The sequence below is a fragment of the Amblyomma americanum genome, chromosome 10 (assembly GCF_052857255.1).
Source record: "Amblyomma americanum isolate KBUSLIRL-KWMA chromosome 10, ASM5285725v1, whole genome shotgun sequence".
NCBI classification, from domain to species: domain Eukaryota; kingdom Metazoa; phylum Arthropoda; class Arachnida; order Ixodida; family Ixodidae; genus Amblyomma; species Amblyomma americanum.
This window is the reverse complement of record NC_135506.1, coordinates 131,076,674-131,103,095: the sequence shown is the minus strand read 5'-3', so window position 1 is coordinate 131,103,095 and position 26,422 is coordinate 131,076,674. Positions and strand designations below refer to the sequence as shown.

The 26,422-nt window shown below is 47.9% G+C and overlaps 1 protein-coding gene and 1 pseudogene across 1 annotated transcript; both read right to left on the bottom strand.

The window, feature by feature from the left end:
* Positions 1-202: 202 nt before the first annotated feature.
* On the bottom strand, positions 203-2,186 carry LOC144108715 (uncharacterized). Its single transcript, XM_077641883.1, has 3 exons — positions 2,132-2,186; positions 550-1,517; positions 203-454 (listed from the first exon to the last, which is right to left on the bottom strand). Exons 1-3 carry the CDS (start codon positions 2,184-2,186, stop codon positions 203-205), a joined length of 1,275 nt encoding a protein of 424 aa, XP_077498009.1.
* A 1,606-nt stretch (positions 2,187-3,792) lies between these two features.
* LOC144108714 (uncharacterized) lies at positions 3,793-7,231 on the bottom strand (annotated as a pseudogene).
* Positions 7,232-26,422: the final 19,191 nt, after the last annotated feature.

Sequence of the window (26,422 nt, the reverse complement as noted above, 5' to 3'; positions counted from 1 at the left end):
AGAAAAAAAACGCTGGATACCGCCATGGGAGACGGCGCGTCGGGGCCGCGCACGCACCAGTGCGCGCGGGGAGGGCATCAGGGGAGCCGCACTCCCGTTCAGGGCACCACGGCAGGTGTCGAGGTGGTGAACAAGCTGCCGCCAAAGTGATCAGCTGCGCCGACTGCTGGGGGTTTCCAGGAAATATGGGCCGTGTTCTGGATCACGGGATGCGAGCCAGGCTTATAGCCGAGTGGCTAATCCCGTAGATTTGAAGGAATTCCAGCAGCAGTCGGAAGGCCTCAGTCTGGCTGCGCTTTGGGTGCAGCAGGTCTTGGTCCGAGTAGGAGGGCAGCCCTAGGTTGCGGTACCCAGCAGTCATGTCACGCCGGGCGGCCTCTAGGTTCGGGCAGGCACAGAGGAGGTGGCCCAGAGTCTCGTCTGCCCCACAGAAGGAGCAGGCCGGGGACGGGCTCTGCCATGTCGGTGTAGCCGGGCCTGTGTCCATGAGCAGCCCGTTCGTAGTCGCAGGATTAGGGCCCGTTCCCTCCGTGGCAGGCAGTCGGGTACCCGCATGAAGCGGGCTCCTGAGGCCACGCGGGGATCGGAGTGGAGGGCCCGTACGGCCTGCCGAAGAGCAGGACGGGCGAAGTCCAGCTGCGTTACTTTTGAGGACACCGGGGAGCCATTGGTGTGGGCGGCTCCGGCCAGCTGATCCGCAGCCTCGTTCCCAGTGATGCCAACGTGTGAAGGCAGCCACTGGAGGGAGACCGGACGGCCAGCATCCTGGATGGCCATAAGTCGGGCCTTAAGGTTGGCCACCGTGTGCTGTCTGGGCTGGTGCTGGCGCAACAGCTGGAGGGCTGCTCTCGAGTCGGTTAAGATGACTGCGGGCTGCTGTCCAGGCAGAAGGAGGAGCAGGTCTGCTGCCAGGTGGAGGCCCGCCAGTTCAGCCGCCGTGGAGTTGGCTGGGAACCGCAGGTGGCACGACAGTGCTGCACCTAAGGCCGGTGCTACGCAGGCCGCAGCGGCCTGGCCTGTTGCTGGAAGTACCGAGCCGTCGGTGTAGACCTGGAGATGTCCTCCCAGGGACTCCTGCAGCAGGGTGGCAGCAGTGTGCTGCAGGGCAGCAACAGGTGTACGGCGCCTACTGCAGCTCCGGATGTCCACCGAGATGGGAAGCGGCGGCCTTGTTGGTGGGGGCGGGAATGGTGCCTGGTTGACAGGGGGGCCGAAGAGCCTGTGGAAAGTGCTATACAGGAGCCCCATGCGGGAGCCCGGTGCTCGGCGGAGCCGAGACAGGAGGGCCCTTCCGTCTGGAGCATGGTATAGGCGGTTCACGTGGCGCAGACCCATCTGGAGGAGCAGGAGGGACAGCGGCCAGGACCCTGCTTCCGCGTGAGTGGCAGCGATGGGGGAGATACGCGGGAGGCCCAGGCATTGCCGCAGGACGGAGCGGTGTCCAAGCTCTAGAGTCCGAAGGCGGGCAGGTGGCAGGGTCAATAGCGGGAGGGCATATGTCACTAGAGACGTGGCCGCTGCGTGGTAGAGGCGGAGGGCCCAGGAAGGAGAGCAGCCCTGGTCCCTGGCCTGGAGGCGCTGGACCGCCTGGCCGATTCGTCGTAGACGAGGCAGGAGGGCCTCACCGCAGGAAGCCAGGTGAGGCGTCGGTCGATCAGGAGGCCGAGGTACTTCACCTGGTTCCGCCACGTGAGCCCATCCGCACCTAACCGGCGCCTGGCTGTCTAGCAATGTTGCAACACGCTTGGATATGTTGCTCGCCGATGCTTCTCCATAAGGCGCCGCTACCTAGCGGCGCAGCATTATAGCTTGTCCAGGGAGTGTTAGGGCGCTGTTGCCTTGTGGCGCAGCACCGGGCTAGTCCAAGGGGCCTGTCCAAGGGCGTTGGCAGGAGAATTTGTGAAACTTGTAAATGTGGAATCCGGGCTGGTTGTCCGGGCACAACAGCATCCCCGCCCTCATTTAAGGCGCCGGGAAGACGAGCTGCTTCCACGTGGCTCGGATTCCAGGCGCGCACGTTCGTCAGGCTCGTCGAAGCTCACGTCCAGTGTCCGGACGCCAGGCACCTTCACGTGCCCAGGTCCCACTCGCCGGGCCAGGATCGCTGCTCACAGCGTTGTCGCCAAGGCACCTCGACCAGCTTCGCTCGGGTCATTCTGATGCCCTTGCTTCTCGCCACAGGTCATGGTTGGCCGATCTGCAGCTTGCAAAAACCGACCGGCAAAAGGCAACACCCAACACGAGCAAGTGCCCTCTGTCTCCTGTCAAACACCAGACAAGGCCATAGTCCAATTCAACCTAACTAAATTGCTGTCTTTTTTTTCCCCGCTGCAACAAGAGGCAGGTTGACGATCGGGTACACAAGGTTCAAACAACAATTTCGCAAAACAACAAAATATAAGGGACCATCATAATCATGAATACTAATGAAAATAGAATGATCCCCTTGAAATCACTTGGACCGAAAGCACACTACTGAGGAAGCAAATGAGGTTATTCATTTTTGCCCCGATCTTCCTGCGAACATGACAGGTTGTCGCGAAGCGAAATAAGGTAAGTAACAAGGAGGTCACTGAAAGAAGCGAGGCCTAGAATGCACGACTTAGAGCATCTGCGTTCGCGTTCAACCTTCCCTTCTTATAACGGATGACGAGGTTGTGCTGCTGGAGGGTCACGCTCCTCCTCAGCAAACGGCCACTTTTAGACGACATGTTACTTAACCAAGTGCGAGGGCAATGGTCCGTTTCCACAATAAACTTAGAACCGGAGACATAACAAGCCAGCTTCTGCACTGCCCATACAACGCAGGCGCACTCTTTCTCAGAGGTACTGTATGCCTCTTCCCTACAACTTAATTTGCGACTCAAATACAAAATTGGTCGTTCATGACCACTAGCATCTTCTTGGCATAGCACCGCTCCCATGCCGCGATCACTCGCGTCACATTGAATGATGAAACCTTTCGAAACGTCTGGTGCCGTCAGAACCGGCTTATGGCTCAATGCTCGCTTCAGCATTTGGAATGCATTTTCTTTCTTCGGGTCCCACGCCACCTTAACGGGCTCAGACTTCCGAAGCGCGTCCGTTAGCGGGCAGGCAAGGTCAGAGAAGTCTCTCACATAGTGTTGGTAATATCCAGTTAAACCTAAAAAGGCCCTTATATCCGTCTTAGTGGTTGGCCGGGGATAGTTCACAATAGCGGCTACTTTGATGTCGGAAGGTCTATGCCGGCCGCACCCTGCCACATGGCCCAAGTAAGTCACTTCACCGCAACCTAGGTGACATTTAGCTGGTTTCACCGTAAGGCCTGCCTCTTTCAACCTGCTCAATACGACACGCAAGTGCTCCAGATGTGCTTCCCAAGCGTCCGAAAATATGGCAGTATCATCGAGGTACGGTAAGGCGAACTCGCCCAAACCATAAAGCACTCTGTCCATCAGGCTAGAAAAACAGTACGGCGCGTTTTTGAGTCCGAAGCTCAACATGAGTGGGCGGAACGTTCCAAACGGGGAAACGAACGCGGCGCAGCGGCTAGCCCGTTCCGTAAGGGGTACTTGCCAAAAGCCTCGCACGAGGTCCAGGGTAGATATATAATTTGACTTCGACACGCGTCTCTACCCTTTCTTCCAGGTTCGGTTTTGGGTATGTCTGATCTCGGGTTATCGCGTTCAGACGCCGATAATCGACGCAGGGCCTCGGATCTTTTCCCGGAACCTGGAAGATTATCAGGGCGATGTGTAATCGATCTCATTTGGGACAATAACCCCCAAGTCACGCATGCGCTGAATCTCCTCAGCCATGATTTTTTTTCTGTGCGGGTGAACAACGATACGGTTTACTGCGGATCGGTTGCTCAGATGTTAACTCGATGTCGTGCTCTAGGACCGTGGTCCTTCCCGGACCGTTTGAAAAAACCTCCTTAAACTCTGCAACGATTCCCTTTAAGTCCTCCTTTTGGGCGACACTTAGACGCGCGTCCAACGTAAGGTGTTCCAACATTAGCTCTAAACCACATTCTTTCATGTCAGCCGTCGTCAGGATTTCGGCCCCTTCCTCATCGGCAGCATTTACCGTCATGCTTACAATCGTGTGAAGCTGAATGTATAGTTTCATCAAATTGCTGTGATAAATTTTGTTGGGCCTTCTCCCTAATTTAACTTCGTAGTTGGTATCGGAAATCTTCGATACAACCTTTGCGGGCCCCTCCCAGTGAACCTCGAGCTTGTTTTTCTTCGACGGTCGCAGCAGCATCACTTGGCTACTCACTTCAAAAGTGCGTTTTTTTGCTGACTTGCCGTAGTATTCCTTTGACAAGTTTTGCGCCGCCTTCATGTGGTTCTCTACAATATCGTTTGTTTTCTCGAGCCTCTGGAGGAGGTCGAGGACGTAGGAGACTACATTTGGGTCGTCGTCACTGCCCTCCCAAGACTCTCGTAGCATGCGCAGCGGAGTTCTTAGGCTCCGGCCATATACAAGCTCCGCGGGGCTAAAGCCTGTGCTCTTATGGGGAGAAGATCTCAAGGCGAACATAGCTGCGGGAATGCAGGCCTCCCAGTCACAATGACGCTCAAAGCACAGGGCTCTCAATATTCGCTTCAGCACCGAGTGCATTCGCTCTACTGGGTTAGACTGTGGGTGATGGATAGAAGTGTGCACCACTTTAATGCCGCATCTTTCCAAAAAAGTAGAAGTTAGGCAGCTGGTGAAGACGCTGCCGTTGTCGCACTGAATCTCGGAAGGGAACCCCACGCGTGCGAACATTGAGAGCAGAGCGTCTACGGCCTGTGAGGAATTTAGCTCCTTAAGAGGTACCGCCTCTGGGAACTTTGTCGCGACACACAGGGCGGTCAGAACATACCTACAACCGTTCGTTGACTCTGGCAGAGGACCTACAATGTCGATTACCAGTCGCCGAAAAGGTTCTGTTATGAATGGCACCAATTTCATTGGTGCCTTCCACTTGTCAGTGGATTTGCCGACTCTCTGGCAGGTGTCGCAAGAGCGCACGAATTGTTCGATATCCTTCCAACAATACAGCCAGTAAAACTCCTGAGCCATTCTAGCCTTGGTATTTTTAAGCCAAGGTGCCCAGCCCACGCATTTTCGTGCGCGAGTTCCAGTAACTGACGGCGATATTTCCGAGGAATCAGAAGCTGCTCATATTTGCGACCCTGCTTATCCGTGTAGCAGCGGTACAATAAGCCAGATTTCTCGTAAAATGAAACCCTCTTTTTCTCCACCCCCAGTCTGACGCTCTTCATCAGATCGGCTATGGAGCAATCTTCCTGCTGCTCGCGAATCAGTTTTCATTTCAACTGCAGCTAGCTCCTGCCAGCTGGCGGAAACTGGAGCGAGTGTGGAGCCCGCGTCACCTAACTGCGGCTTCGTGTCTACATCGCGACTAGCACTGCACGTGTAACTCCCAGTAACTTCCAGGCCACGCTGGCCCAGGCCAGCCTCCGAGCTCTGCATCTCCCGTGCCTGCTCGCCACTCAAATTACCTTGATCGGTCCGTGTGCCGCCCCGCTGTTCGCTCATCGCCGCCAAGTCAAGTTCCTTCGACAGCTGACGCGCTTTGGATCGCGTGAGGGCCATGTACGCCACGTCGGCGAAGAATGATTTGCCTTGATCCTTCAGCAGCTGCTCCGAGCTATTTGAGAAGAGGTAGGGAAAATGCTGTGGGAGGGCGGCAGACACAGCGGCTTTTATGTTAAGTTTCCCGGACTCTCCTTCAACGATAACTGTTGCTATCGGCAAACAGACACTCTCCTCCTCGGCCACTTGCCGTATCCAAGCGCATTCTCCCGTAAAATCACTCGAGGAGACGAAAGACGGGTGGACAACGTCCATAGTTGCTGCCGAGTCCCGAAGTGCTCTGCACTTCTTGCCATTTACCATAATTTCCTGCATATATGGCTCCAATAGTCGCACGTTTTTGTTTGTTTCCCGTATTGTTGCAAAAGCAATTTTCTCTTGGCAGTTCGCCGCGATTTGCCCTTGCTTTTGGCAGTTGTAGCAGGTTAACGGCTTCCGTTTTTCAAAAGAATTCGTCGCATCGTTTCGCTGCTTGGGTCTATCGTTAGCCTTCTGAGATGCATTCTGTCCTACCCTTACCGTTTTTTTGATAAGGGACTCGTCTTTCCGAGACTCGCGACGGGTGATTTGCTTCCGTTCGTCGGACTTCCTGGAAAAACCATCTCTCCTATAGGTTTTTTCTACGCGCACTGCCCTGCTGTGCAAGCTGCGGCGGGTGTAATACTCTTCCGCTAACTCTGCTGCCTTGCTTAGCTTAACCTCCTTTAACCTATCTTGCAGCCAGAGCCTGACATCCTCATCAATGCAATGGTAGAACTGCTCCAGCGCGATGCATTCGACAATTTTATCGCGGTCGTCGAAAACCTCTTCGCCGTTCAGCCATTCCACCAGGTCGGCTTTTAGACGAAACGCGAAGTCAACATTCGACTCCCTGCCCTTTTTTGCATACAGGAACCTCTGCCGGAAAGCTTCGGGCGACAATTTGTACTTCCGCAGTAGCGCTTCCTTCACGTCACTGCAGCTTTCGAACGCCTCTTTCTATAAGCAAGTTATTACGTCCGATGCCTCCCCAGGAAGCAAGGCTAACAGATTCTGTGGCCAGAGGGATCGCTCAATGCAATTCCGTTCGCACACATGCTAAAGTTTTACGAAGTATTTGGCCATATCCTCTCCGACGACAAACGCTGGAAGTTGATCGCGTATTCTTGGACCGTTAGAAGCGAGGCTAGGCGCCGGCGAGCTCCAACTCTTTCATTTTAAATTCGTGCTCGCGACGTTTTTCTTCGTTTTCCTCCTCGCGGCGTTTTTCTCTCCTTTCCTCCTCGCGACGTTTCTCTTTCTTTTCCTCCTCGCGAAGTTTTTCTTCCCTTTCCTCCTCGCGACGTTTCTCTTGCTTTTCCTCCTCGCGACGTTTTTCTTCCCTTTCCTCCTCGCGACGTTTCTCTTCCTTTTCCTCCTCGCGAAGTTTCTCTTCCTTTTCCTCCTCGCGACGTTTTTCTTTCTTTCCCTCCTCGCGACGTTTTTCCTGCTGCTCACACAGTTCATTGATATCCGCCCAGGCCTCTTCGGCTTCCTCAGCCGTTACGTCCCCAGTCCTCATGACCTCAAGGATCGCATTCTTTCTTTTTGCTGAGCCCAAATCAATGCCCAACTCCTCACAAATTTGGAGAAGTTCTTTGACCTTGTACTTCTCCATCGTTCACACTGTTCTCTTGCTGTTTACCCTTTTTGAATATACTTGCCGTACGCTACTATAACGTTACTAGTAAGACACGCGCAAGTATTTCACACAATGCCCTGTTTACACCCTCAGCATCCCTTGGTTTTCAAAACACTCTTACTAGGCTTGAAACACACAAGGTTAACGCAATGCTACACCAAGTCCTTCTCTAAGCTACTATAACCTGTGTCAGAGAAAGTCTGGTGTTTGAGATAAACTTCAGGCACTCACCGCGCCGAGGTAGCTGATGCCGGTCAATCCCGTAGCTGCCATCCAGTGTTGTGACTTTGAGGTGGTCTTGTAACGCTCGCCACCCGTTTTGTGACAGAGCGTCGCCAGCTCTCAGTCGGTAGCGAAGACTCCGAGTCAGGCGTCGATGAGGACAACGAAAGGGATTTTATACATTATGTAGAGAGCATTAAACAGGACGAGGTCAGCACAGGGGCCGAGAGCTAGCAGCAAACGCGACTGTTCTCGCACGGTGACGTAGGGCGAGGCTCCAACGCGTCACACATCACACTCCACTCGGGAGCGGCACATTCAGCACAAGCTCGGAAGATAGGAGTCCGGAGTCCTCTCCAGGCGGCAGCGTTGGCTTATATAGCCCCGAGAAACGGTCGTCACACAAACGGACCAATAAAAATCCAGCACTTGACAGCCATCCGAGAGGTCCAACCAGCGCTGGCCACCCGCTTCAAGTTTGCCGCGCGCGGTGACTCCCAGGGGGAAAGGGGAACCGGCGCCTGGCTGTCTAGCAATGTTGCAACACGTTTGGACATGTTGCTCGCCGATGCTTCTCCATAAGGCGCGGCTGCCTAGCGGCGCAGCGTCATAGCTTGTTGATACTGATGAAGAAAACATACACTCGCCAAGGTTCAAAGAAAATAAGAATGAATTGACGTTTCGGCGCCCGTACGGGTGCCTTGATCACAAAGAAGCGAAGGACGGGCAGGTGAGCTATATATGGGCAGTTTTTTGAAGGGTGCGCAGGTATATCTCTGGGAGATTGCCACGGGTCCGGTTAATCGTGTTTGGCGTGGATTGAATGCACAATGATTCTATGAGAAGGCGTTTTTGGTAATGATTTTTCCTTTGCAATTACACGTGCTGCGTCCCAGTCGATGGTATGGCCAGGGAGTGTTAGGGCGCGGTTGCCTTGCGGCGCAGCACCGGGCTAGTCCAAGGGGCCTGTCCAAGGGCGTTGGCAGGAGAATTTGTGAAACTTGCAAATGTGGAATCCGGGCTGGTTGTCCGGGGACAACAGAACAGATCCCAGTCGTATTTTTCCCATGCGGAGTCTAGTCGAAGTCTGTCAACGACTTCGATTGTATCCAATTTTTCTTTTCTTCATAGCCCTTATCCCAGCTTGTGAAAAAACACGACAGTCAACAACAAAATGGTCCGACATTTTTTGTTCTACGATAGATGAACTAGATTCATTGTGTACAAGGCGAACGTTCACGTGGTCCAATGCATGACGATAATAATTTACTACCAAACATTTCTACGCGTGTGGGAAGGTTGATTGTGGCATCAATTTTGGCTTCGGGAAGAATGTTTAAGTGATCGACAACCAATTGTTTTTTTAGTTTTTAGAAGGTCAATATTGATGTCACCAATCATGCAAATACGACACGGTGGAAAGTTAGTCTTGCTCAGCTCTTCGATGAGGTAGGCAATATTTTGCTTCGGTGGACGATAAATAGCAACAGCAGCTATGTCAAAATGTTTCTTGTGAATGCAGACAGCTAATGATTCCGCAGTAGTGAAAGAGCTAGATGTAGTCGTCGAAACCCACCTGTCCTTGACAAAAGTCGCTATACCGCCCCTTAGCCCAGAGTCACGAGTAAAGAAAAACCTAGAGTATCCGAAAATTGAAAATTGCTTCGAATGGTTATATGAAATGTTAATCTCGGTTGAAACGAAAGCATCAATGGAATAATTTAATACACCGTCTACAAACCAAAATTCGTCCCTGTGCTTCCGAAGGCTTCGAATGTTCTCATGAAGAACAGTAAAACAACGTTCAGTAGTATTAAGGAATGCGTCACAAAAAGCGGAAAAATCACGAAATGAAAGGAAACCAGACAGCATGAGAAGAAATGAGGCGATTAAGATAGTCTAAGTCAACACCGATAAGTCCGACCAGCGCCCAACACGAATGTACGGGTCCCCTTCCTTCTTACGCTAGTGAATGTGACCGTTTTTAAGCCATACAAAATGGTAGTCCTTTGGCTTGGCTACAGTGCGTGAAGCCCAAAAAACTTCTCTCTTGCTTTTTGAAAGGTTCTAGGCGAAAAACAACTTGGAGTGTTCATTGCTTTGATCCAAGGATCGGAGTTTTGACCGAGCATGCAGCCACTTATCTCGAATGCTGACGGCTGAAAATCTTACTAGAACGGGAGCAGGACCATTCCTAGGAGCTGCAAGCCTATGCACAGCCACCATCTGATCGTGTGGGAAGGAATCAATTGCAAGCTCTACACTCAGCTCCTTCAGGACTTCCATCATGTTCTCATTCGGGTTTGTGGGAAGGCGATGTATGTCTAGGTTGGACAACCTGTTGTATATTTCAGATTCATTTAAATCTGATTGTAGTGTCAGGATAGTTGATGCCTGGGAAGTGACACACGTTTCTAGGCACAATACCTGAGTGGTCAGCGCATCAATGGTCTCATCTCGAGCCAGAGAACGAGCCAGAAGTGAGTCATAGTTTTTAGAAAGAATATCAAGAGGTGACTGAACTTCACTCACCACAGATTTCAGACATTCAACTTCAGGTTTCAATGTGAGAAGTTCATTTAATTTTAGAACTAACGTGGAAAAAGAGTCAACACGTTCTTTGATCGACAGCAATACCTCAAGCCTTTCGTTGATAGCAGCCAATTGCTCAGATGTGCTGACGGAATCAGCCTGAGAAGAAGTACCAGCCCCACACTGCTTGCACCGCCATTTATGACGTTTTGCTCCCATAAAAAAGTAAGTAGTATCTGCAACCCCCAGAACATTACTGACCCAAATGATAGCGGCTAGAACAACTACAACATATCAGATATCCACAATCAGCAACAAAGGGCTTTAAGCAGTGGGCACACTCTCCCTCTGACATGATAAGACACTACAAAGTTTGCAGTTGGCGGAAGAAACATAATACAAAGAAAAAAATGACACAACGGCTCTCAACGCTCAGCTGCGTGACAGAGTGTGGTCAGTACATGGCCATGATATGCCGCCAACTGCAACGACTTTCCGGGTTCCGAGGCTTCTTGAAGGCCGAGATGATCGATGTAGCGCCCCTAGCTAAAGCCAACCAAACCGCGTTGATGAGAACGTCCCCCTCAATTTCGCTGACACTTGCTGATGCACCTAAGCGGGCGAAGGTATGCTCGCTGCGATCACAATCAGGACAAACTTGATCTTGAGGGGTCACCGAAGGCAAACGATGCAATGGACCTGCGTAACAGAGTGTGGTCAGTACATGGCCATAATATGCCGCCAACTGCGAGAGAACGACTGACCTCTGCCGCAGAGGTCAGCCCTGTGGCCGATCTTTTTTATGCGAAGCATATTATCAGCGTTTCACTTCGGCGCTCGCGACGGTTACACGCCGGCTTCGACCTTGAGCTATACCACGTGACACCATGACGTCACGACCGAGGAGAGGCAGAGCCGCATCTTGCGCCGTCGCGAAGGTTGCGCGCCGGGTGACCACGTGGTACCACGTGACGCTACGGCGACGGTATATAAGGGAGGCTGCGCTTGCCTCCGATACACACTCGTTGCGATGGCTCCTGGAGGCCCAGTGGGGCAACAGTTTGGATCTGGTTCTGTCGAGAAATGAAGGCAGACAATATCTAATAAGTAACATAGAAACCAAGAGTCACAGCGTCACAGACCATAAGAGTGTGTTTATTGGCTTGCAAAAAATAAATTATGATTTACAGTGATGTACTGGCTCTGTGTGTGTTTCCAAGATTAGCCAAGAGAGACCAGGTTTAACCGAAAACAGTCAAGAGAAACCAAGATTAACCGCTAATATGCTTCGCATCTGCCGGGCTTAACCAAGTTAAGCCTCTGCCATTTTTTCCCTGCATGGTAACTTCTCCGATATCTCAAATCATTCCGAGTTCTAATGTAAGTGCTTATAATATGGAACATTTTTATAAAGAAACAATAGATGAATTGAGACTGAAACTACAATAGGAACTTTCTAAAGTATCATTCAGTTTTACCACGAATCAGCTTACCCTAAATAGAGAAGAAAAAAAAGTTTACAGGGTTTCGTTCTAGGAAAAAATAAACAAAATATGATTGGTCAGACACACGTTTTACAGAGCTCAAGCGGAGCATGTTTCGTGTTTAATTTACGTGGGCGTTTGGAAACAGACGTGCACTGAGAAAAAAGAGCTACGCAGCTATTAAAATGTAGCGTACTGTAGCTACTTCTTATGAAATGCTCAGGAATGCTTTGTTTTAATAATGTGTGTATTCTCTACCTCGGTATTGTGCGCAATCAACTTAGCTGTTACATGGAACCTTGGGTTAGCACTTGTAATACTTATTGAGATCAATTATTCACTACCAAAAAACAGGTACGATTGCTACATTCTTAATAAGCACTCATTAAGCAGTGGTTCTCGAAATCTTTCCTTATTGCTTCCTTACAGTTAGCTGTTCACATATTAAAAACTACAGGAACAGTATAGGAAGTATAAAAGTTTCCAATGGCTTAATTACCCTTAATCTGTTCAAACTTCCCACCAGATCCACAGCGGCTGCAAACCATCAGAATTATAATCTATAGTGGTGGATGCATGTGGGATATAAGGGACGCCGCAGGGGAAGGCCCCGAATTAATTTAGACCACCTTTGGTTCTTCAACATGCGCCGACATTGCACAGCACACTCAGGCTTTCGTATTTCGCCCCCTTCGAAATGCGGCCCCTGCAGCTGGGATTCCATCGGTTTGATTACGTGACCTTCGGATCAGCAGCCGAACGGCCAAAGCCACTGTGCCGCTACGGTGGGTAATTCCGATCTCCCGCCATGCCGTAACACCTACGGTTTGATGGCATGCCCAAATATGGAATGGTATTCTTAGAGACCTACAAATGAAAAATAATTTCGCACTCACTTTTTAAATATTTCTGCTTGTGCACTGTGTGAATCGTTGCAGTGTTGTGCCTGCCTGCTGTTCCATAGCTTACACTGGGCCCGATACAAGTCTTGCGGCTGCGGATGCAAACGAGCAATGTGCATTAATGAAGAAGTGCGTTTTCCGGCCACATTATCACCTCTCTTTGTACAAAGGTTTCGTCCCTCCGGTGGTCCACACTAAGGGAAAACGACAGTGTCCAACTGGACCACTATCACTGCCGCGTGCCGACAAAAGGAAGTTGAAAAAAAAAAGATTCGAAAGAAAAGACGGCAAGAAGAGGCACGTCGCAGCAACAAGGTGCGCTCCGCTGAAGTGATTGCTGCCGCAAAAAATACCCCAATACCCCCCGCCCTTTCAACTGGTATACAGGTCTTAAAAGCTTGTAAGGGAACTTACTCATGTAATAGCTTGCAAATACCGAAATATCAACAGCCACAGCGTTGATAAAAACTGGCGAAAGCGACGATAGTATACCGTCGTGTGTTACAAGGAAGACTATGAGTGATTTTCAAAAATAGGATTTTTGAGGAAAAATATGGCTTTTGCGGCATGGTATCGCGAGGGTTGGCGGAAGCCAGAAAACCGGTGAATCATCGTCTTATCGAGTAAGCTGGTTAACTAATTTCTAATAAATGACTTCTTAACTATTATACTTAGGCGCCTAGTTGCAATTAGACATTTGTATCCGGTCGTTAGTAACAGCCATATCAGTGTTTAGAATTTCTAAAACGCGATTACCTTTGGCTGTGTGGCTCGAGAAAATTTGGCTTTTTCGACTAGTTACGGGCACTGGAGGGGTTGCTTTGCCTGAATGCTTTCGAAAGCGGTTGTGTTTTCGCACGATACAGCCAAATTTTGAACCCACCGCGTTGGCTCAGTGGTTAGGGAGCTCGGCTGCTAATCCGAAGGTCTCGGGTTCGAACCCGACCTCGGCGGCAGAGTTTCCATGGAGGCGAAACGCAAAGGCGCCCGTGTGCTGTGCGATGTCATTGCACGCTGAAGATCCCCAGGTGGTCGAAATTATTCCGGAGATCTCCACTGCCTTGGCATATTCATTCATTCTGCTCTCGGACTTTCTTGCTTTGTATTGAAAAGAAAAAAAAAAACGTGCAAAGACAGCCTCTAATTGCAAGAAAAAAAAGAAAGCTCCCCGTCTGGGAATCGAACCCTGGTCTCCAGCCTATTTCACATCTTGAATAAACAGCGCGAACAAAGACGAGCACAAAAGACACGAAAGCGAACGACACGGCGCTGACTAACAACTGAAGGTTTATTGCTGATCACACAAGTATAAATACATAGATGTCGGCAATGAGGGAAAGGTTTACAAAGTGCAAAAAAACCAAAAACAAAACATAAATGTGACAACAGTAACATAAGCACGCTAGAAATCAGCAGACATTATCAACCCCCAGGAGTGACAGCTCTTTATGCAGAAGTGTTAGCGAAGGGGTACTTATACATGCATTTCCCTGCTTGAATATGTTGTATGCCTCGATAATTTCCCTCGCAGTTTTTTCCCGATTTTTGGCAATGACCTTGGTTTCATGATATAGCGGTACGTACTGTTTTTTCTCTTTCTTTGCCCATTCACAATCCCGGCAATGAATGCCGAGATGACCTGAAACTACTTTTGACACCTTATAGCTGTGTTCGGTCAGCCTTTTATTTATGCAACGTCCCGTCTGTCGCACGTACTGCCCTCCACAGGGCCGAGGGATGTTATAAACAACCCCTCTATCACAAGGGACGAAGCGTGACTGGTGCTTAGTTGTGCACTTCGCCACTTTTTCTTTGAACTCATTGACAGATCGGCACAAACCGGCCAGACGATCAGGCGCGGAAAACACAACATCGACACCTGCTTTTTTCCCCACTTTTTTCAGGGAGTGTGAAATTCCATGTAGATATGGAATCACAGCGACACGTTTGCAGTTGTTGTCCGAACCCTGGTCGTCTCGTGTAGCTGGTTCTGACTTGCTCTTTTTTAGAGCCGACTCAGCTACTGACGTGATAAGTTCTAGTGGGTACCCTGCCGAAAGCAATCTTTTTACCTGGTGTGAAACGCTGGAATGCATTCTGTGGTGACAGGATTTTGTTAATGAGCTGTTCAAACAGGATCCTATGATACCCCTCTTAATGAGCTTGGAATGGCAAGAACCATAGGGAAGAAGGGGCTTGTTACCTCGGGGTTCGAAAGCCCAGCAAACGTGGCTCGGGGTGAAGTACAGGCCAAGGTCTAGAAACTTAATGTGGTTGTGAACAGGAGTTTCATAAGTGATCTCAAGGGGGAAGAGAGTGTCAGAAAAAATGGACAGACTACGCGACACCTCCGTTTCAAACTCCAGTCCAGAGCACTTGACAATAACAAGGTAGTCGTCGACAAATCTAAATGTTTTTACGACCTTAGTTTTCCCAAGGAGTTCGTTGAGAGCGCGGTCGCATCTGGCGAGATAAATGTCACTGAGTATGGGAGCGATACAGGAGCCTATGCATATGCTGTTTTTTTGAATGAAGATGGAAGAGTTCCATTCAGTGAAAGTTGATTGCAGGTACAAGGAAAGCAGATGCAGAAATCTTGCTACAGAGATACCGGACGCGTTTTGAAAGGCAACCACGCCATGTCGGTCAATGCATTCACTGACACTAGTTAACAGTTCGTCATGGGGAATCGAATAGTACAATTCTTTCACGTCAATAGAAAAAGCTAAAAGTTCATCAGCATTGTGCGTCGTCAGGAAGTCAGTTACTTGGTTCGAATTTTTTACCTGGAAAGGATCGTCAAAAGAGATTATGGCGAGTTGCCGCTTAATGAATTCAGCGAGGCACTTCTGCCAAGTACCCCTCTCTGAGACTATCACACGAAGCGGGCATTCAGGCTTGTGCGTTTTGGCGGAAAAGAACATATTAAGACTTAGTTTATCGCAATTCGCAATGTCCTGAGCAAGCTTAGTGAGGTCGTAATCGTTGCAAAGTTTTTTTGCACGGCCCCTTGCCTTCTGTAAAGATGCCGTACTGCATTCCCTGAACACGGCACACACAGCTTCGCCTGCCTTTGACAGGAAAAGTTCGTTGGGCAATACAACAAACCCCCCTTCCTTATCCGACTGTAACAGAGTTAGAGACTTGCCCCTCAGAAAATCAACAGTCTCTCTTACGGGCAAGCGCCTGGGATCCTTCCTTGGTCTTGACAAGACGTCCACGCCATCCAGAGTGCATCTGTCCCGATCAGCTGGGATGGCTCTGGAGGAAACCGCTCGGACCATGGAAAGCAGCTCAGGGATGTTCTTCCGTGGTTCTACGGCGAACATGGGTCCGCACCCGAGTACACAGCGGACGTTGTCAGGAAGTTCAACATCGCCAAGAACATGGACGGTGCTCTCTGGCTGGGGCCGCCTATTGTTCTCCATTTTCAGAAGCCGGGGAAGCAGCAGATGCCATAGCCATTCGGTGATCGTGTCATCAATCCGGAAATACTGCCGCCACTGGTGTTGGAGCGTAGGCCGAGCGAGCAAACTGCGTAGCAGTTCTCGATACAGGCGAGCTTGGCGCTGCCATTCGGAGCGCAAAATCCTGCAAATTCTTCTTCCATGGCCAACGGACGGTCTGATGAAGCCAAACAAGGTCACCACCTCTGGAGGAATGACCCTACGCCGGTTGCAAAAACCGAAATAACGTGCATTGCATGTTGCTGAAGCCACAAGGGGGATAACACGAAGCGGGTCAAAAAGATACCCCGTAGGAACACCCGAAGAACAAGAAATAAGTTGCGTTAACACGTTTTGGCGGGCTAGTTGGTTAAGCATCTTGAATAAACAGCGCGAACAAAGACGAGCACAAAAGACACGAAAGGGAACGACACGGCGCTGACCAACAACTGAAGGTTTATTGCTGATCACACAAGTATAAATACATAGATGTCGGCAATGAGGGAAAGGTTTACAAAGTGCAAAAAAACCAAAAACAAAACATAAATGTGACAACAGTAACATAAGCACGCTAGAAATCAGCAGAGATTATCAACCCCCAGGAGTGACAGCTCTTTATGCAGAAGTGTTAGCGAAGGGGTACTTATACATGCATTCCCCTGCTTGAATATGTTGTATGCCTCGATAATTTCCCTCGCAGTTTTTTCCCGATATCATTAAACCAAGGTCATTGCCAAAAATCGGGAAAAAACTGCGAGGGAAATTATCGAGGCGTACAACATATTCAAGCAGGGAAATGCATGTATAAGTACCCCTTCGCTAACACTTCTGCATAAAGAGCTGTCACTCCTGGGGGTTGATAATCTCTGCTGATTTCTAGCGTGCTTATGTTACTGTTGTCACATTTATGTTTTGTTTTTGGTTTTTTTGCACAGAATTGTCCGCGGAACCACCTCGATGTTTTTTTCAGTGCTAAAACGCATAAGATTGACGTGCCCTTAAGGGTGATTATTTCAGAGAATGGGGCGTGGCAGAAGTGTGTGGCCTTGTTTCTTCAAGAAAAGCTAAATCTGCTAAGCATTGACGACCCCTTTGTGGTTAAGAACTCAGAAGAAGTACTAGACTTTGTTTCACCCCATCCCGACAAGAGCCTTCAGGCCTTTTCAATCGATGTTAAAGACTTATACTACTCACTGCCACATGCTTCTTTACTAGAATATGTTCAAGACAGCATCGACCACTTCGGTGTTGTCCCCTTCCAAAATGATGCCGGGGTTTCATGTAGTGGCTTTCTTGAACTTTTGCAGTTTTACCTGAAAAATACTTTTATTTCCTGGAACAACCAACCTTTCCTACAAAAGGAAGGTGTATGTATAGGCTCCTGTATAGCACCGGTGCTCAGCGATCTGTTTTTAAGCTACCATGACAGAGCCCTCCAGCGGTACCTGGAGGGGTCAAAGGTTTTTAAGGTGTTTAGATTTGTGGATGATTTTTTAGTTATTATTGACTGTGACCAGAAATCCCTTCAACACGAAGCTAGCCAGACTTTAGTAGCCTTCCAGAATAATCTCAGCCCACTAAAACTAACCCATGAACTACCATCTGGCGGGGAAATCCGCTTCCTCGATATAAACTTCTCACACACCGACAACCACGTTTGCTGGAGCTACGAACCTCGCGGCAATAAACCCCTCTTAGCTTTCCGCTCCGCCCACTCTAAGCTGGTTAAGCGAGGAGTGATTGCACTTTGTTTCAGGAATGCATTGACGAAATCTTGCCACCACTGCATGCCCCGTAGTTTTCATAAACAAGTGAACCGGTTATCCGCCGCTGGTTACCCGGTTCCACTTCAGATCTCGGTAGCAGAACGCGTCCTAAGGAACCTGAACGGTCGCGACGAAATCGCAAATAAGTCTAGTGAGAGAAAAAAGGTTGCTGTGCTCCCTTACGTGCACACTGTTTCACACAACCTAAAAAAGGTAGCGCAGAAAGCAGATGTTAGAGTTGTTTTCACGGCCCCTAACAAGCTAAACAAGCTTTGCAAGCTGACGAAACCCTACTCTTATGTCAAACAATTATGTGGTATCAAACACCAAACAGCGTACGTGGACTGTGTAGACTGTGTTGTGTACTGCATCCCTCTATCTTGTGGCAAAAAGTATGTCGGGCAAACGGGCTGTTGTCTCAATGACCGGCTACGCCAGCACAACAACAATGTTAAAAATTCCTTCGGAAGCAACCTAGCCATTCACTGCAGTAAGTGCCGCAATTGTGCTCCATTGTTAAATCAGTGCCACATCATCGGACGTAGTCGTGATCAACTAACCCGAGAGATTATAGAAGCACAGAACATAGCATCACTGGGTAGCACTTGTGTAAGCTCACCTTCCATTTCATTGTCAAAAAAAGAACTTGCCTTCCTCAGGGTATCAACGTAATCGTGCACTTATCTCCTTGGTTCTTTTAGTCTCGGTAGCTATACTGTGTATTCTCGCACGTGTAGTTTACTGCCGTGTCATAAAAGCGTTCGAGAACTGTTTAAAGCACTTGCGGTTTTACGAAATAAACAGTTGGAAGTAGCGCTCGTCCCTGTCTGTTCCCTCTGCGTCCTCGGTGTTTTAGCGCTTCTGAAAATGTCAAATCTGCACCAACTAGCCCGATCCGCTACCCTTCTCCTTTCCCTCATTGCCGACATCTATGTATTTATACTTGTGTGATCAGCAATAAACCTTCAGTTGTTAGTCAGCGCCGTGTCGTTCGCTTTCGTGTATTTTGTGCTCGTCTTTGTTCGCGCTGTTTATTCAATATGCTTAACCAACTAGCCCGCCAAAACGTGTTAACGCTATTTCACATGCAAGCGAAAATGCCAGCGAATCCTGTCGCCGCGACATAAAAACCTGTTTCGACCCGTCGTGGCGGCTCGGCCGGCCAGAGCGAAGGAGTTCCAACAAGTTGGAAATTTTCGCAGCGACAGCGCGATAGCTCCGCCCTCTGACCAATGACTGCACGGCGTAAAAGCCACGTGACAGGAAGAGGGTTTCTTGCGGGAAAGACAATGTTTGTTTACTACACGTGCTTCCGACGCGCACGTGCGAACTTAAAAAAAATTATATTATTGACATCAAAATAAGAAGTAGTTGATATTTAACAAACAAGAGTTCTTTATTTCTTAACAAAATTTGAGCAATCTTGGAAAAATAATCCATGAACACTGTCCGTGTTGATGTTTGCAAACCACTGGAATCAACCGCGCTCTCGTATTATTTGCCAGCAACACTGGGATTCGCAGCGGCAGCAAACGCTCTGGAGCGACGCTTGTGAAACGGTATCTTGCGGAAAGCATCGCTGCGCCGAGCCGCTGGTCGCTCAGTTCGCTCAATCGCTTACATGTGAACCGCCTTTCCCGCGTTACAAGCGGGGATGCTGACCACTATACTAACGAGGAGATACGGCAATCGGTTGTTACTGAATTGACAGCTCACTGGAGCCAATATATGCGAGCTTTTCGGCACATAGCTTAGCTAGCTCAGCTAAAGTCGAAAAGGACCCCTCGCATAGGATTCAATTCATCGTTGCTCCTGCCTTTTTCATTGCGTTCACTGCCCGTAAATGGGGCACCGTTCATTCGCTTCGTCTCATCTCTCCTATAACAAAACGTATGAGTGATAACTTTGTTTTCTTTTTCATTTAGATTGACGCTTCCAAGCTTACGAGAACCATCGGATTGTCGGCTTTTTGACAAAAATTGTTCTCGTCCTAACAAGCAGATGGCGGCACTAAGCATTAGGGTTTCTCGATATCAGAGCTTATCGTCTGTTATCGTTGAGTCTTTCCGAACGTGACGAAAGGTACGTAGATAGCGTCAGTTTGTTTCTTTCTAATGATATATACGCAGAGAGCGGGGATAGTGGGCGGGAAGTTCTTTTGAAATTTGGTTTTTGAGGAAACAGTAACTGTCTCACATATCTCGGTGGACACCCGAACCGCGCAGCAATGGAAAGGATAGAGGAGGGAGTCAAAGAAGAAAGGAAAAAGGGTGCTGTAGTGGAGGTCTGAAGAATTTCGACCACTTGGGGATCTTTAAAGCAGCATTTCGGCGGCGGTGGATTTTGCTCGCTGCAAGAGAAAACGCTAGCGATTCCTGCCGCCGGGGAGCAAAAACCTCTTTCGAGTCGTCGCGGCCTCTCGGGTGGTCAGAGCGACGGGGTTCCAACAAGTTGGAAATTCTGTGCCGCTCAGTCGCTCGATTCACTCAGTCACTTGCATGTCAACTAAACGAGCCATTAGCGACGGTTTCGGTAGATTTTTCTCTTTTCTCATCTTCGCGTGAAGCTGCATAACACTGTAGCTGACGAAGCAGACGAAATTATCACACTTTAAGGTCTCGCAGAGGATTTATATCATTTGATTTATTTTATATACACATTATTTAGTTACGCACAGCAATGTTAAAACATTAGCATGACTGATTTTTAACACAGGTAACTCCAGATTAACCATGTACAACCATGTGGCGTTATTTCTTTCTCTAAATAGTGATCAGCATCGAATTTAAATTAGACTGCATAAGAACAGAAAAAAATGATGCCGCCCCCGTCTGGAAAACGTACAGTAACGAGCGTTAGTTGTTTTATAAGTGACGTCACCAATCAATCACTAATACGTCAGTGACGTCAACAATCCGTCACCAATTGGGTTGCTACTGATTTCCTATGGCAGCCGCTATCTTGGGTTTATCGCTGACGTCATCAATTGGCCGCTATCTTGAATATATCAGTGACGTCACCAATAAATTCCCAATTTGATATACTAATGACGTCACCAATCAATTGATCGCCAATTTGGTAGCTATATCGATTTACTAAGGGGGCGCCATCTTGAATTCCTCGGACTGGGAGAATTTCACACAGAAGGTAGGTGGTGGCAGACCCGAAGAAATCGAGAAACGTGGTAAGAGCTAAGGCTTTTGAAACAAAATTCCGCAATTCATGAAAATATCCCGCGAAAGAGAACACCATCCAACGGGCGGCCAAAGTGGCCGGAACGTTCAAGTCTGGAACAATCTGCTCCAACATACGTATATGCTGAACACTTTCACAGACCACCAGTTCGCGCTGAAACTGCAGTATCCGGCTCCTATCTGACAATTCGCACTAAAACTTTAGAGCACAAGAATGTCACCGGTACCACGTAATTGCTTCTGTAAGTAAATCATGAGGCGAAGTGCATACGTTGACGCTTCACGGCTATTTAATTTAAAATCTTCATTTACAACAGTTGTAAACGTATGCATACCACTCCTTAAAGGAACGAATTTTTAGCGCCACAAATATTTTACAAAATGGGAAGATGTACAATGAACACAGACAAAATACAACAAAAGAAACTGCGTAATCTAACAAGTGCCAAGTGTCGTTTTCTGGCGTGTTGGTTTGCATTACGCTAGACATCCAGTATAAGCAGAAGGGAGAGAGAACTTATGCGAATTATGTAAACTTCAAATTAAAGGAAGCCTGGCCGCTCTTTCCTTAATGGGGCTCTGAAAGAGACTCCAATAAAGTTGCGGTATGCCTGAGATGTTAAAGGTTGCCACTTCTCAAATATCGTCCAGCAAGAATTTTTTGTTTCAAGGAGCTGGTTTTATGTAGTCGAAATTTGAATTTCAGCGTCTTCGGGCGTTTCACTCTCTTGCCACCTTTTGCACGCTGGAAGGTGGGCGCTCCTCCGCAGACCCCACCGCCGGGGGCGGAGCATAACGCGCCTAGAGGAGGGCCGGCCTTAGCGAGTTAGAAATAGATATTTAGCTGCACTATCAAGCTTCATAGAAAAGCACTTCACTACCTAGATGCAAGGCATAACCAAGTGGAAGCACCTCAAAAAGGCAGTTTGTTTCTGAGCAACGGCCTTTCTTAGGATGTCAAGGCAACAACAAAAGAAACCTTGCCGCGGCTAAGGAAGGCTCTCCTCTAGGCTTGTCGACAGCCTTCCTGAAGTACTTCCTCTTGCTTTAACCCCTACTTTGAATTTGTGACACTCATCATTCAGCCCCACACCTTTACTTCTAATCACAGAAAATAAATAGAACACTTCCTGTGACAGCATTTTATTCAAAAATGGACGTCTGCTTCACGCACAAGGCATTGAAGTCACAACCACGCTGAATTATGGTCTCGTTATCTGGTCACCTCGCGAGACATGTGCAAGGCATCTGGACGCTGTCCATAGCCGACATCTCATCATTACCATTACCGCGCGCGTAATTACAGCTTTGCACATGTGTCACACTTCATTTGCTCACTACACAGAAAAATGTGCGGACATCATTCGCCCACATTGCCTCTTGCCCAAAATCGGCGCACTTCAAGTCGCTTGCATAACAGTTCTTGGTCACAACAGCTATTTGGACCGACCACAAATTTTTCCCCTGACCTTGTGCCATCAGCGATAGTATGGTCTTACAGACAGTGCAGCTAAGATATATATGTGAACAAATAGCTCCAGAAAATGATTTTTTCTACGTTTTAATCGCGGATTCAGGCCCTGTAAAAGATTTTGTTTTTGTACTGCATGCAGCGTACTGCGCATTTCGTGGTGCACTCTGTTGCTGTATGTCATTTGATGACCTGTAATTTCTATAAATTTTCCTCAAGCAGTCTTTCAACCTTTGAATTTGTGAAGAATCTGAATATTAAATAAAGGCCACCTAAGCAAAAATGTTGCATTTAAACCAAGTCAACTGCTCTGCTGGTCATTTATAAGTCAATTGCTTGGATGCCTGAACAATGACTGGCTGCGATAGTGACGCCACTATGCCTCAGTGTGAGATGGAATCCTTCAATGGTGATAGAGTTTACTGTAGCAGCACACCTGATTCGAGTTCGATAGCAACTGAGAATTTCTAAGCCTCTGGACTACATAGCCTCTGAAAATGTCCAGGTAACAAGAATATGAAGGCTAGTATCCAAAGCTATGTTATTATATCAAATACTGTGTATTTGTTTTCTTCAGTCTGACACGGTATATTTGTTTAACTTGTTTAAGAAACAAAAGTAATGGCAAATGCATTCTCAAGGAGAAAATAGAACTGCATGCCCCCAGCACCCCAAAAAACATTGCTGCTCACACATGCGGTTTTAGAAACTTACAAATGGGCGGACGAAAGTCTCCACTCTTTCTTTCACCATGCTTGACAACAGACATACTGCTGCCTTGACTGTTGTCTCTGAAAGAGTGGCGAATGAATTTTAAATACAGTGACATGAAACATGGAGACATAAAAAGAGCACCAAAATTAAATGAAAAATAAATTCTGATCTTTATTGCTTGTTACAATATGCTTCAGTCCGAAGGTCCTACTCCAGCCAACTTTTTACTGCATGCAGACTATATTAGTGCCTTCAAGAGGCATCAAGGAAAGTGCGTTGTCATCCCAGAACGGCTGCACTGGAGATAACTAAAATAAAATGTGCGCCACACTAACTACCCAAGCAATGCGCTGCTACATTTCACGCTAGAAGGCATAACAAATTAAGCAATAGCCCTGTATATCAAACACATTCTTGAAGTGATAGCTGCCATTTTGGGGTTAACTAGACATAAACCAAGAACAATAGTTCAGGCAGAATGTAAAGTAGTAGCGGAGCTTGCTGTCAGGCAAGATGCTTCATAGTTTCAAGTAGTAGTAAAGCGCCAGCGCAAGACAAACAGGCATCACACATTGCCCACTTTATCTGCTTTATGCAATTTGTTTTTCAGGTGAGGAAATATAAAAAAACAACACACATGCAGAATGAACAGCTGTAAACAGTATGCATTCATGCATACAATTTCAAGATCCACAATTTGGCTTTCAAGAGCTGTACAGATACTTCGCTAGTGCATTTCGTTTTTTTTTATGCATAAGCTTCCAACAAATTTCTGGTGCAAAATCTTTACCACATGCATCCGTGGCCACAATGCTGTAATAAATGTGCTTTTGTACATGTTAATGACCACAAACGTAGGTGCCTCGTTGGCCTACATGGGGCTTCCCACAGGTCAACAGAATTTCATAAACAACCCTGCTGCAACATGGCACAAACTTTTTGGCCCTTTTTTTCTCCCATAGCACAAAATGTGCAACAAAATTTGGGCGAGCTTTTGAGCAGCAGCAAACACAACTTGTATACCATGTCTGTCAGCTATTTTCTTTTTCATGAGCAACCTTATGTGCATATGGTATTTCGAGTTTAGCTGCATCGTTTTTTCCTCTTTGCATTGCTTCCACAATATGCACCATTTCTTTTTTTAGAAAACTGCCTCAGCATGAAGTGATAACCGCACAGGGGAACCCAGCTAACAACAACCGTTTCAACTAGCTTGTTAAAACTTAAATGCGTGATTACATGACCTCAAAAGAGCAGATTCGACACAAGCTGTCAATAGCTTGCTTGACTATACTAGAGTGTGCCGAAGCACAAGAAAGCAGCTCCTGTGCTTGTAGTGAATATTCCCAGACCTGTAGAAACAAAATTCTCTTAAAATAAAACTATGGCCCAAAACTACAACAAAATGACCGCTTACCCCCTCCAACCGAGGAAGCTTTTGTGCTGGCCAAGCAAAAGGACCCATATCCCAGAGGCCAGGCACCCCTGGGCTGGCGCCCAAGGACGTCAAGTTCTGGTGATGTGTACACACCTCCCCACTCGATAGGGGTAGAATTCTCTCTCGAGTGAATCCCGCTTAAAGTGCGCAGTTGATGAGGTGAGCGAGAGAGAGCTAGGGCCTGGTTCAGCCATATCTAAGAATTGTTTGCGTGGCTCCATAAAAAAAAGGGCGGGGGGATGTATTATGCGAGCTGATCCCCCTAGTCCCCGTTCTCTTCGGGACTTTATTCTGCTGCAGAATGACACTTGCTCCTCAGTTCTCCAGCCTTCACTAAACAAAGACCCGTCTTTCCCTTTCCTGCTCAGCATAGCCACAGAAGGCAGTCCCTGCAGACCAAATTAGTGATGCTCGCCTAGTGTGGCCTTCACAATGTGTGGAAGCTCATGCAATAAGGGCAGGTAGGAAGCACTATGAGTGTGCCAGAAACTGCTTACACCTCTCACTGCTAGGCTGCGTATTGCAATGTAGTGGTCGACACAACAAACTTCAGCACAGGTTTTCTATGAGCAGTAAGCATTTAAATGACTTTGGTAGCATTTCCTAGCTCGGACATTCAAACCATAGTGCAACATTCATAGTACTCTAGACTATATCACTCTTAATGACATATTCTTTCCAATGCACTTTGCAAGGAACAAAAGCGCGACTGGAAAGCTTACATTGCTCATTGCTACACATGCCTGGGCCTTACCGATGCACTCAAAATAGGGAAAGTATTTATCTGTGGCCGTCACAGAAATGGGTGATGCATGAACTGGGTTCCACTGTGGCCGAAAAAACTGTGGGAATATTCCACTTTCATGTAATATCCTCAGTCTGTCAGTCTACAAGAGTGGAGCCCCTACACAAGTGGATACGATAAGCTATATATATGCCGACAATATACAGTATAATATGTGTACCATATACTGCAGCTTCCGAAGTGCCATCGATGCGGGCATCGAAGTCTTCTAGGAAGCCTTCCAGGTGGCGCTTCTTTCGAGCTGCATGCACAATTTTTTTCTTTCGTGCGATGAACTGCCTCTTCAAGCCGTTCCAAGACTGGCACGCTTGTGATCAGCTCAAACTCCAGCTGGGCCTACAAATGGAGAATACGAGCATAAAATAACAGTAATGAAGAACTGTAGCACATCGGTTGCTTTAGGACAGAATAAAACATGGAAGCACAGGTATAACACCCAGTTTGCCATGTTACGAAGTTCACGAAAAGAAATTTGCAGGCTGCTTACATAGCTCCCAAGCAAAGAAAGAATTCGGCAGAGACCACTTATGTGCATGAGTGCGAAAGCATTACCATACATTCGTAAAGCAAAGCATACATATTCAGCCATTCTATGCTTTAGTCTCACAGATCGTATTGAGTTCTCATGCCACTCATGGCTGCGCACTGCAGCAGATAAAGGGACACTGAGGAGAAATTGAACTTGGCTTGTATCGATAGAATACCAGCTCCTGATTATAAAAAACGCCGCTCTTACTGAAAACAAAGCACTTGTAAAGTAGAAAATAGCAGCAACCAAAATACAGGTATCGCCGCCACAGGTCAATCTCGCAAGCGCAAGCGTGGTGACGTCATGGGACAAGAGACGCCACCTTGGAGGAATTTTCGTTCGTACATGGAACCGCGAATCTCTGAGGCTGACAAAGGCAGGTTGCGCGGTTCAATATTGAAGTAAGTTTTGTTTTAAAACCGATAGTGGACTTTTATCACCCAAGGAAGGCAGACAAATGACAACATGAATGTTGGAAGCAAGGAAAACCGATGCTTGGTGGCGCCACAGGCGGCCAGGGGAGTTTCGATTTATGGCGCTTCGCGTCTGTGAGCTTTGCGTGCCCCGTGGTTTTGTTTTTGACGCGCCTCGATTTACAAGCGCCGAACAGCAGAGGAACTCCAAGTGCCACTTCAAGTGCTAGTTAACCTTTGAAGGAGCCTGT